We start from the raw sequence: 13,336 nt of genomic DNA on the forward strand, positions 1-13,336 counted from the left end.
GCCCAGGCTATTTTCACAGTTTTGGTCCAGCTTGTTGTTCAGGTGTTTTTTTTCTTAAGCTATTTTTAAGTAGTTTGATTGCAAGCATTAAATACCACATTAACACTTTCTTGTTACTTCCTAGAAGCAACAGTGTTTTAGCTCTTGAGTTCTCATGAGCTAACCTTTCCTTTTCTAATGGAACAACCAACTTCTGGAAAGCATGTAGCTAACAGCTTTGCTGCTGCTCTACTTCCTTAATTTTTCTGAGCTTTGGATTTTTCCTTCTGAGCTGCTTTTTATACTGGAGGCATCTGACATTTGCCCCTAATTCTCTCTCTGACCTTTTTCTGTGTTAATGATCCAACATGACTCAGCCTTTTACAGCCTGCCTTCTGAAAGGAGCTGGAACATTTCATAACAAAACCAAATATGTCAGACAAAATTAAAACATCAAATGTCACAGATATGAATTGAAGAGACTCATTCAATACACTCATGATACCTCTCTCATGTTCAGTAGGCAAGCAATGGTATTGGCGATTGTCAGAGCTGTACCCAGAACAGGTTAAATGGAGAATTATCTTAGAAATTTATCTATGTATCAACATGAAAGGCACCATGTTGCCTCTATGCTGCGATGGAAGGACTACTGTCCCCATACCTCAGGGTCCTCCCTCAGCCTGTGTCGTGTTTTATGCCACCACTTTCTGTCAGGGAGGGCAGACTGTCCTTTGCACCAATGACAATGCCTCCCCTAACTCCCACTATATGGTCCTTATTGACTATTTTTAATGGCTTCCTTGTGCCTGTAGGATAAAATACAAATAACTGTTTAGCATTCAAAGTTTTCTTCCTTCTGGGGCTCACTTACCTTTTTCAGGGTTATTTCTCATAACTTCTCTTCAGTCAAACTGTTCCCTGAATTCACCATTTCATCTCTCATCTCTGTGCCTTTGAACAGGCTATCTTTCACTCCTGGAATTCAGCTCTTCCTCTAGCACCTCATTCCCTAAGGAGAGTGAACTCAACTTAAAAACAATTATTATAAAGCATTCATTTTTATCAAGGTCACTCCCAAATGTGGCATATCCAATGGACAAACCCCTCCCTTGCTTGCAGGATATGTTGTACTGGTTGCCAGATCAAGCCACTCCTGGGCTGGGTCAGTCAGGTCACTCTTCAGGGCTGGTTCCTTCCTGGGCTTGGCCACTAGACCTCTGGTGGCTTTTCTGACCATTTGAGATATACCTCAAACTCAACAGGGAAACAGGCAGGGAAACAGTGTTTTGGTTAAGAGGCAGCATAGTACTGAGTAGGGGATGGATACAAGTAAAACAAACTTTTTGATAAAGATGAATTTTATGTTATTGGTTACTATATTGCTTGGTTTAATTGACTTATACTATATATGCAGCAGGAAATTTGGTGCTAGATAACATAAGTGCATCATTTTTAGTTAAATATAGTGATTGTCATAATTTCTTTCTTTCTTTTTTTGGAGGCAAGTGGGGTTAAGTGACTTGCTCAGGGTCACACAGCTAGTAAGTATCCAAAGCCATATTTGAACTCAGGTCCTCCTGAATCCAGGGCTAGTGCTCAATCCACTGTACCACCTAGCTTCCACCATCATTTCTTTTTTTTTAAAAATGGATATCAGGGAGGCAGCTAGAGGGCGCAGTGGATAGAGCACCGGCCCTGGAGTCAGGAGTACCTGAGTTCAAATCCGGCCTCAGACACTTAATACTTAACTAGCTGTGTGACCCTGGGCAAGTCACTTAACCCCAATTGCCTCACTAAAAAAAAAATAATAATGTAATAAAATGGATATCAGGCCCATAGTCAGGAAACACACAGATGTGTGTGTGTGTATGTATGTATGTACATGTATATATATACTTTTATTATCACATTTTTGCTATGACACATTATTTTGACGTACAGTACCTTTTTTTAGTTTGTAACTGAGTTATAAGTTTCAGGATTGTCTGTTATTGTTCTATTACTCTAGGAGTTTAGAAAAGACAAAGATCACTTTAGCCTAGGAAGGTCAGAGAAGAATTTATAGGGTACTATAGGAAACCTTTGAACTAGGTTTTGAGGCTTGTATAGAATTTGGAAAGATGGACAAGAGGGGAAGGGTTTTCTAGTAGATGAAATGAAGTTCTCCACATAAATATCTGAACTTAAAACATTTCCCCCAAGTCTCTGTCTTTAAACTGAATGTAAGGAGGCAAATATGCAAACAATTATGCTTCCCTTTGTTATGTTGTTCTCTTACTTAATTGTTTTTGTTTGTTTGTTTGTTTGTTTGTTTTTTAGTGAGGCAATTGGGGTTAAGTGACTTGCCCAGGATCACACAGCTAGTAAGTGTTAAGTGTCTGAGGCCTGATTTGAACTCAGGTACTCCTGACTCCAGGGCCAGTGCTCTATCTACTGTGCCACCTAGCAGCCCCTCTCTTGCTTAATTGGGAAAGACCTTAGTATATCTGCTAGAGAATATCAGTTGCATGCTGAACTCTTATCAAATTGAGAAAAGTGAGACACTAGAGATCAACTAATTTCTGATAACAGACCTAGAAATAAAACAAGGGAAAAAGGCTTCTTGCTTCACCATTTTATATTTGTATTGGATTTCTCAATAAAGACAATACTGAATAATCAAATGGCTATATAAAGTGACCAGTCTTTTGGAAACATCTAACAGAACAAACATGTTCAGGGTAGAAGGGGAATCATGTTTCAAATAATTGAGGCTACCACCTCAACATCTTGATACCATTTTTTGAAACTTGGGTTATTTAAGAATTAATAGGCTATACAAGCTTCACCTATTTTAGTGCATCAGTATATTGTGATGCAGTGCTCTCTATTAAAGAGAATGTTAAATTTGTAACTTGTAAAGGACCAAAAAAACTAGATGAAAGAAAGCTTCAGTGTTTATCACTATAGATCACACAATTCCATTGCCCTCACTTGAATGAGAATGTCTCTGAACTCCTAAGCTGCTGAAGAAATTTTCTTCATAAGCTACAGAAGAAAATTAAAATTAGATATGGCAAATAATTTATACTTAATTCTCATTCTCTGTTGATTTTTAGACTGATTATTCATTGGTTGGTTTACTAGAAGGCAAGAAAGCATAGTGTTAGTGAAAAGAACACCAAAATTAGAATGAAGAGGTTCTGTGTAATGAGAACTCAGTGAAATAATGAAAGATGTAATAAAATGATAAGTGATTAACATTGAAATTAATTACAAGACATTAGTCAATCCTTGACTTAAGCAATTCATACCACACTCAGCCTGTTACATTGATGTTATTAATTATAAGATATATAGTAGGCAATGCGTAAACTATGGTGACCCAGACAGTTTTGTTTTGTTTCCTTTTGGGTTTTTTTGAGGTAATCACAGGGTCAAAGTTCTTAATTCTTCTTATTGGCTGAATAAGGAGCCAATTAAGCTTCACCATGAGCAGGTTACTCAGCTTTCCTGATCCTCAGTATATCTATTTTAAAAATGGGAATACTGATGCCTGCCCTACTCACTACATAGGGTTATTTTGAAGATCCCATGAGATAATAGTATGGGAAAATGCTTTGAAATTTGGAAAATGCCATATAAATACATCAAAAAGTATTATTATTCTGTGAGGTATTTGTTTTCTGACCAGGTGTCTCACAATCTGACACCATTTGACCCCTTCCAGGATGAAATAAAATTTCATTTTAATGAGACTTTTCATGATACATATTTACAAATGTGTCAGATCACGATAGGATGGGAGAGTGATTTCCAAATAATTCATTATCTCAAGGCTTACTCGTTTCTTCAGATCATGATCATTATGTCCTTTAGCAACAGATAGTTTAATGAATTGTTATCACACAAACACAGAAAAAGTTCACAATCTGTTTCCTAACCCTCTGGTGACAGATCTCCCCAAATTGAGCTATGTCTTCAGATGACAGATATAAGGTACACTGCTGGACCTCTACTTGGATCAATCTTTTTCAACTTTTTAGGAATTTCTAGAGCTTGTGTTTCACTGGAACAGACTTCACAAACTAAAGACGACGTCCACACAATGATGAGGCATCAGAGGAGGATTTTGAACACTATTAAATGACTAAAGTTGTTTTCTTTTGGGGGGGGAGGAGGAGGAAGTAGACGTGTCTTCAATATACAGGTTTGGGTGACATTTTTTTTTTTTTTGGTGAGGCAATGAGGGTTAAGTGACTTGCCCAGGGTCACACAGCTAGTAAGTGTCAAGTGCCTGAGGTCAGATTTGAATTCAGGTTCTCCTGAATTCAGGGCCAGTGCTCGATCCACTGCACCACCTAGCTGCCCCTTGGGTAACATTTTAACAAGGCAAATTTAAAATTTTCTTTCTCGGTGTATTTCAAGCCAAAACCAGAGAAACTTTAGATTGCATGTGGTTCTTGAATTCAACGAACACATAGAGAAAATTTAAAATGTGCTTTAGCTTGTGTGTTTTAACTAGTGTATGCTATTAACTGGATTCAAGAAATATATGTGGTTTATGTTTTGTTGCACAAACACCTTTACATGCACAAGGGATCCCATTCGTTTCTGTTTCCTCTGGCAACCTGCCCCCCTATCATCTCCACTCTCTCAGTTATCTTCAATCTTTTTTGCCTACTGCCTACTGCCTGCTTCTCTATTATCTACAAATATGCCCATGGCTCCACCATCCTCAAAAACCCCCACAATCCATTCATCTTTACTTACCATCATTGCACATTTCTTCTCCATTTTGTGGCTAATTTTTTTGAGAAGGCCATCTGTAATCTGTACTTCTACTTCCTTTCTCTCCCTCTCTTCTTAATTCACTTCAGTCTAGATTTTGATCTCATCATTCAGCTGAAACAGCTCTCTCCAAAACTATTATTGATCTCTTAATTGTCAAATTAAATGCCTTTTTAAAAAAATCAATCCTCTTCCTTTTTTGATTTCTCTGCAGCCTTTGACACTGTCCATCACCCTCATTGCCTTAATAATCTCTCTAGGCTTTTATGACACTGCTCTCCCCTAGTTCTCCTATCTTTCTGGCCACTCCTTCTCAGTCTTCTTTGCTATATTTTTGTCCAGGTCTTGCTTGCTAACAGTCAGTATTCTCAGGGCTCTGTCCTGTACCCTCTTCTTTTCTCCCTCTGCACTATTTTGCTTAATGATCTCATCAGTCCCCCTGGTTTCAATGATCATCTCTCTGCTGATGATTCCCAGATCTCCTTATCCAGCTTTGAATTCTCTTTTAAACCTCTGACTCACATCTTCTACTGCATATTAGACATCTCAAACTAGATGAACCATAGATATCTTAACTTCAAAAGGTCCAAAAAAGCTCACCCCCAACCCTCTTCTTTTCTTAATTTTCCCATCATCCCCAAAGATACAATAATCCTTTCAGTTACCCTATGCTCATAATTTAGTTGTCGTCTCTGATTCTTGGCTTTCAATACTCCCTCACTCCAATATCCAATCTGTTACCAAGACCTGTTGATTTTGCCTTCTTAATATTTCTTGTATGTCTCTCCTTCTTTCATTTGACACTGCTGCCATGCTGGTATGGGACCTCATCATCTAATGCTTGGACTGCAATAACTTACTGGATGTTCCCCTTGCCTCAAGTCTTTCCCCAATCTGGTCTGTCTCTATTTAGCCCTCAATTAATCTTCCTAAAATGCAGATCTGACCATGTCACCCTCCTATTTAATAAACTCCAGTGACTTCCTATCACCTCCAGAATCAAACATGAAACCCTCCATTTGGCATTCAAAGCCCTTCACAACTTGTCTCCCTCCTATCTTTTCAGTCTTTTTATACCTTACTGCTTCCTCCCTTTCCCCATACTCTCCAATAAAATGACACTGGCTTCCTTGCTTTTCTTCACACAACATGCTCCATCTCCAGACTTTGGCCACTGTCACTGACTGTCTCTCATGCCTGTAATAATGTTCCCCTTCATCTCTATATTTTGGTTGCCCTGAGTTCCTTCAGGTCTCAGCTAAAATTCTATCTTCTACAAGAAAGTTTTCCTGATCCTCTTTAATGCTAATAACTTTCCTCTGTTAATTGTCACCAATTTATCCTGTCTATAGCTTGTTTGAACATAGTTTTCATGTTGTTTCCCCCCTTAGACTATGAGCCTCCTGAGACAAGGGACTGTCTTTTACCTTTCTTTGTATCTCTAGCACTTAGCATAATGCCTGCTCTATAATTGGCACTTAATAAATACCGACTTAACAATTGACTGATTGTGTTATGTCACTAAATCCAAGGAATTCATTAATGCTGTAGAAATGAATTCATTAAGAGACATACAAATTGAAGTTCTTTCATTCATAGGTTAAACATAACATAAATAGTTTGAAATCATGGTCCAAACTCTTCCCTGGTTATAATGTCTTAACCTTAACCTTGTGCTTTTTCATGTGTGAAAAGCAATTTCTACTTCATGCTATATTACAGTAGTTCTCTGAGCCTGAAGTAGCGATGAAAAAAATATAATTTAACAGTTGTGTAGCTATAGTCGAGGTTTTTTTCTTATTAGACTTTGATGTACTTTAATAGCAGAGAAAATGATGCTTGCTGGCAAGTCCCTTTTAATAAGAAACAAATTGTTTGAAAGATTATAAAAGTAAGCCAGTTTATAAAATGTTCTTAAGCTCTTTGGAAAACTGTAGTAGAGTAAGGAGTAGTTTGGTTTATGAATATATAAGGAGAGAAGTTTCTGCAGGTTATTTACATTTTTATTGGCACAACTTTTCCAGGATAAACGAAATATGGAACTGTGAAATAAGAGTAACCTCTTCCATCCAATAAGCAATAGAGGGGATAATAAGAGCATGTTTCTATTCCCCTCCCCCCTCAACCATATGCTTCTTCTGAAAAACTTATTTGGTCATCAACAGAAATGCAATCTAATCTCTCTACTACTTCCATTAACTCTCTAAATCCTTTATTATTGGAATACTATAAAATAACATATAGTTAAAATCTAAAAAGCAAATGAATTTAATATTTGCATCTAAATAAATTTCCTGTAGTGCTAGTTAAATACTACCCATCTTGATTTTAATTTGGATCTTAAAGGAGCTATAAGTAGTGCTTGGTGGATATTTCCTCCTACACTGTCATGACCCTGAGTTAGTCTTTGAAGGTCCCATAAAGTAGTACTGTGCTTAGTGAAATTCTAGAACTGATCTATCCTACTATGATAACCTTAACAGGTTAGTTTTGATAAAATACCTTTCATAGTTACACTGGCCTCTAATGGTGTCAGAGTCTAGCATCCCAGAGTATAGAAAGGAACTTCTGAAGTAGAATGGCTAGATGAAATGATATGTACATATTTTATCAGGTAATTGATTTTATCTTTCATCTCTATGTCTGTTAATGAATTAAGAAAACCTCCTTGCTTTTTCCTCAAACACACACCAAATAGTTGTAGAGAGCCAAGAGATAAGGATAAGGTGAAATGTGCTGGCTGGATCTCATATTCCTGTCTTGAATTCTAAAACTCAAGGGAGTGACCAGAAAGAAGGCCAAGTTCTATTGGACACATTTGAGTAACTATGGCAAATTTTGAAGGGAGCTTCAGAATTTTTTTTTTCCAATGATATGTAATACCCACACATATCCAAATTACAGATTAATTTCTATGCTAGAGCAATAGGAAATTAAAAGGTCTGTCAAGAATATATTTCTACTGAATATTCCAGGTTAGTGGAGAGCATGAAGTATCCCTTGAAAGAAGAGAAGAGGTTCTTCCAGGAAAAATAAAAATGGGGGAAGATGTAAAAAGGCAGGGAAATTCTTGTTTTTTGTCAGGAATTTGAGGGAAGAAAAATGTGACACCCAGAAGTTTGAAGGCCACTAAACATGTAGTTCCATATAAAGGTAGGAGGCTTTCCTGCATGAGGAAGAGGCTGGGCCATCTTTAAAGGAAGCAGTTTCTTGTGCTTCCAGGAATGGTGCTGTTGGGAATGGAGGTGAAGAGAAATCTTCTACTAGATGAGCTGTCATTCAACAATAGTCAGCAGAAGATGAGAAGAGTAGCAGAGGTTGATAACTCCCTACACAGGGCTACCAAGGCAGCTATTTGTTATGTCAATCTAAACAACAAACAGGACCACTATCTTCCTGTGACATCTAGGACCTGTTGGAGAGCCTCCAAATACTCATCAGACATGACAACCTCACCATTTCTAGTGATTCATATGGGGACAAAGTGGTTTATACAGGGACCAGTGAGAACCCAGAAAACATTTTTAAAGATTATGAAGATCTGGAAAAACAACTAAAGACCTTGAAGATGATGTCATGGCTGGTGTTTAGATCACTACTGCTGATTGAAGGGAGGAAATTCCCAAAAGAAAAGGCAAGGCAAGTGCTGTCTTGGTGTCTGAGAATAGAATTTGGATTTTTAGATTGTAGCTTAACATATGTAAATAATGGATTCTTGGGAAGGAAAGGAGTGCATTTAACAAAGACTGGGGAAAATATTTGCCTAGAGTCTTGGGAGTCTAATCAAGAGTGCTTTAAAATTATAATTGATGTGGGAGCGGAAAAATACTTGCACGTATCTGCCAAGTCATGTAGCACAGAGAGTAGCAACTACAGCCTGGAAAGAATCATATAATATTTTATCTCATTTGATCCTCACAACAGCAACCCCATAAGGCAGGTGCTATTATTATTCCCATTTTACAGATGAAGAACCTGGGACCAAGATTAAGTGACTTGCCCAGGACCACACAGCCAACAATGTCTGAGGCATGATTCAAATTCAAGTGTCCAGAACCCTTCATCCACTCTGTTACAATCTTACCAAGTAATCCACATCTTCCCACTCTTATACAGACATCATCATAGGCACGGGCAGTTGGAGCACCCAAATGGAGCGATGCTTGTACGTTCCGGCCCGGTGGCAAATTAGGCAAAACTGTACAGGGGAAATAACATTGGATTTGGATTCACAGCACTTGGGTTCAAATGCTTCCTCTGCTACTCTCTATCTGTGTGACTTTATGAAAATCGTTTAACCTTTCTAGGCCTTAGCTTACTCATCTTTAAAATGAGGAAGGTTGTCATGGATGATCTGTAAGGTACTTTTAGCTCTAAATTCTACTGATATGACGTGTGATCTTGAGAGGAGGAAGGAGAAACTTGCCTGCTGGATTCATTACCATCATCGCCCTTCTGAACTTGTCAGATGTGGCCTTTATTATACCACAGAACACACAACCACTATATACCTCAGCTTGCTCATTGTTTCTTTTCTTCCTTCCTCCCACCTACCTCCTGCCACTTCCCCTAAAGCATAAAGCTTTCAACATCCTGCTATCCATTAGCATAAATAAAATCATGCTTCTAAAGTAATAATAGTTTTTAACGCTATATTTGTTAAAAAATACATTGCCATAATAGGATAAAAATATTCTTGGGCAACAAGTAGGTCATAAACCTTAGAGACAATGCTGTTCTATTACTGTGGTTCCCTGAAAGTCAATTTTATTAACCAGAGATGAAAACCCAAGGTCCCAGCATGAACTACATTTCTACCTCAGAAGTTTTCGATCTGGATTTCTGTATTCTCGTGTTTTAATTTATTTTCTAGTTGCTACTCAGTTCTAGATGAAGATATGAAACTCAAAAAGACAAATTGCCATTTAAACTCAATCCTGTCTACATGACCCAAAGGATAATGCTGTCCCAGCTTTCCTCCTTAGTGTTCTGTCTTTACATATTGTTGGTATTAAATGCCATATAACATTTACACCCTAGATCAAAGAATACTGGGCTAAAAAAGAGCAGAAGTGGCAAGAAATAGAAAAGAGAGATATTCAGCGCCTGGAACAAGTGAGGAAAATAATGGCTGAGCAAGCAATGAAAGACCAAGAAAGGTAAAAGATAAAAGGCATTAAAAATGTGGGGAAAGGGTTGGTTGTAGTGGTGATTTTTAATACATTCTACTATGATGTGTTAGGATATCCAAGACTTAGGAGAGAGCTTTTTATTATACATTACTGTTTTTTATTGTTGTGTGACATTTCTTCCCTTAATGAACAACTGTAATTATATCCTTTTAGAAGTTTTCATTCCAGTATACTCAGAGCTTCATATATAGGGCTTTTAAAATTTCCCAATTACCCTCCTGAGTTATCTTTGTGATTCTGAAATAGTCATGTTTCATGAAAAAATGAAAACATTTCTAAAGAGTTTTTTTTTATAATATTTGAGTGCCAGCTTATACCAGGAGAATATTGATGTTAAAAAGATGGACCTTTGTTTCAGAGAAAAGCATGGGGTTATTACTGCATAATTTTTCTAATTTCATTGCTTTATGAGCTTGTTGATATGGGTTCACTCTCCAATGGTATATATCACAATGCATTCATGATGACTCATCCTGTGTGATTGTAGTTCATGTTTGTCCATAGATCTACCCAGTTTTTTGGAGAACTTCTACAACTCTGTAGATTTTATGGGTACTAGTACAAAGCTTAGCCTGCCCATCTGATATCCCTGGTTTTTCCAAAATGACTGATTTACTTCCTTTTCTAGTCATACATCTTTCTGGTGACATTCTCTATGCCACTTGCCCTGTGCCATTCTTCATTGGTAATATATTGCTCATGCTTGGCATTCACCCTTCGTATGACCTCTGTAACGTTAATACTCTAGAGAGTGTGGTATTTCATGACATAGCTCTATAGCTTTAGTGGAAGAATATGAACATTAGAAATATGGGCCTTTATTTTAGGGAAAACCTTGTGCTCACTAAAAGTACAATTTATAAAATATAATATAGCTTATTCCCTTATTCCAATCCAATTTTGGGCCCAGTTAATTTTCCATTTGCTCTATCTGTCCAAGATATACTAGTTGATGAACCAGGTCTATAAGTTGTCCATCTAAAAGTATATCATAATTTACACAGTAGGCATTCTTCATTAACTTGGTTTTTCATAAGATTGTAGATTTAGAGTTGAAAATGTCCTTAAAGGGAATCTAGTCCAAGATGTTCATTTTTAGGTGAGGAAATTGAAGTCCAGGGAGGTTAAGTGATTTGACTAAGGTGATACAGGTTATAAATGACAACCAGAATTAGAACTGAAGTCTCCCAAATAGAACTTTCCACTATGACAGTTGTCTCCATTCTCCATGATATTGAAAGATTCCTTTGGTTAGCATACATCTTCATGTGTTATATGAATGTACATCAATCATCATACACATTTACCAAGTTTGTCTATTGGCACTTAATGGAACAGTGGTAAAATGATTTATGCAAGTAAAGCTGAAGGGTCAACGTTTTCCTCACCCCTTCATGCTCTGAGAATTGGAATGGCACCCCTGCTGTAAAGATACTATAAGGAAGCTCCACCATGAGGAGAAAGCATGTGATTTAGAGACCATGTGACTTTGGCATCCAGAAGTTACATCTATAGAACCACCTATGGGACTTGTCAATCAGAGCTACCAGCCAATTAGCTTGGAGCTGTGTGTGTAGATAGCCCTGCTTCCTGTTTCACAGATGGCTTCTAGGAGAAGCTGTTGAGGATCAGCCTCTTTGTGTCTGGGAAATGAGTATGGTGGCAGATGGAGAACAGGGCGGGGGGGGGGGTGCCTCTTAGTCATTTGGACAATGGCATGGTGGTGAGAAATTTCACATAGGCTGCTAAGAAAGAAAATTGCTTTCTTTCTCTTTGGCTATACCGAATTAGATCTGAGCTAGGATTTCCATGCTATAAGGAACCTGTTCTCAATCTCTCTGTCTTCACTAACTTATTATATATATATATATCTTTAAAAGCCTAAACTCTTGCTGAATTTATCAGTGATTTTAGACAGTTGCCTCCAAGACTGGGGTGGGGGTAGGGGCAGATTGGATCCCACAATTTAGATTTTAAACAACACAATGCTTTATCCCAGTTGTGAGGGGGCAAAACAACAACAAAAAAAGCATGGTGTACCAGGTTGTCAAAAATATTGTGAATAAAAAGAAGCAAGAAATTTTCTCTTAGCAGGGCTAAGGAAAAATACTGTGAGGGGATACTCTTCCTTCCAAATAAAAGAAATGCTAGAATTTTAGTGAAAAGAGACATTGTGTTACTTTATCATAGAATATTAGAATTGTATAGTACCTTGAGACGTTTATTCCAATGCCATCATTTTTACCCAGGAGGAAACTGAAACCAAGAAAGCTTAAGTGACTTGTCTAAGTTCCCAGAGCTAGTTAGATGATTTTCTCCACAGGAATATAAATATTATTACATTTACAACAGAAGCCCCACTCCATAGCATAATTTATACATCATCTCATCACCCTTATTCCATAAGTTTCCTCCCCTTCCTCTTTGTTTATTCCCTAATCTATTCTCTTTCCTCTCTTCTCTCAAAACCAGAGGTTAGTGAACTATGGCCAGTAGGCCAAATCCACCCAGCCCTCACCCTTGGGCTGATTTTATATGGCCTGTTTTAATATTTTAATGGTTTAAAAAATCCAAAGAATATTTTGTGACAAATGAAAATTATATCAAATTCAAATTTTAGTGTTCATAAATAGAGTTTTGTTGAAAAACAGTTACATTTATTCTTTTATATATTGTCTATGGATGCTTTGTGGCTCAGTAGATAGAATGGCAGGCTTGAAGTCAGGAAGACTCATCTACCTGAGTTCAAATCTAATCTCAGATATTTACTAATATATCTTGGACAGATAGAGCAAATGGAAAATTAACTGGGCCCAAAATTGGATTGGAATAAGGGAATAAGCTATATTATATTTTATAAATTGTGCTTTTAGTGAGCACAAGGTTTTCCCTAAAATAAGGGCCCATATTTCTAATGTTCATATTCTTCCACTAAAGCTATAGAGCTGTGTCATGAAATATCACACTCTCAGATGTTATCCTGAGCAAATTAGTTAACCCTGTTTGTCTTAGTTTCTTCATCTGTAAAATGAACTCAAAAAGGAAATGACAGTGGAGCCAAGATGGCAGAGGAAAGACATTAAATGCATAGATCTCCTGATACAATTACCCCAAAAACAGCAATAAAAGAACCCCTGGAGCAGAAAAACCCACAAAAAAATGAACTGAGATTATTTTCCAGCGAAAGACAGATTAAAGGGGGCCATGCTGAGCTGTGAGAAAAGTCCAACCACAAGATCATGCTGACATAGACCCCAGGCATGCTGTGCCAGAGGAACTTATCCCCAAGCCTTTAAATCAGCTGTGGCACCAGCGTCTTCTGGAAATGAGCTTCCGGTCAGGTGAGAGGGCTGAACGGCAGGCCAGGGGGAAAATGTAGGGGTGTCTGCAGG

The 13,336-nt window shown here is 37.6% G+C and overlaps 1 protein-coding gene across 1 annotated transcript in view; it reads left to right on the top strand.

Moving 5' to 3' along the window:
* CCDC148 (coiled-coil domain containing 148) overlaps positions 1 to 13,336 on the top strand; it is a 306,036-nt gene that overhangs the window by 244,243 nt on the left and 48,457 nt on the right. Inside the window, exon 12 of the mRNA XM_043991473.1 lies at positions 9,793 to 9,911. Within this exon, the coding sequence (XP_043847408.1) occupies positions 9,793 to 9,911 (119 nt within the window). The remainder of the gene's footprint in view (positions 1 to 9,792; positions 9,912 to 13,336) is intronic.

This window comes from Dromiciops gliroides, chromosome 3 (assembly GCF_019393635.1).
Source record: "Dromiciops gliroides isolate mDroGli1 chromosome 3, mDroGli1.pri, whole genome shotgun sequence".
Taxonomy (NCBI): Eukaryota; Metazoa; Chordata; class Mammalia; order Microbiotheria; family Microbiotheriidae; genus Dromiciops; species Dromiciops gliroides.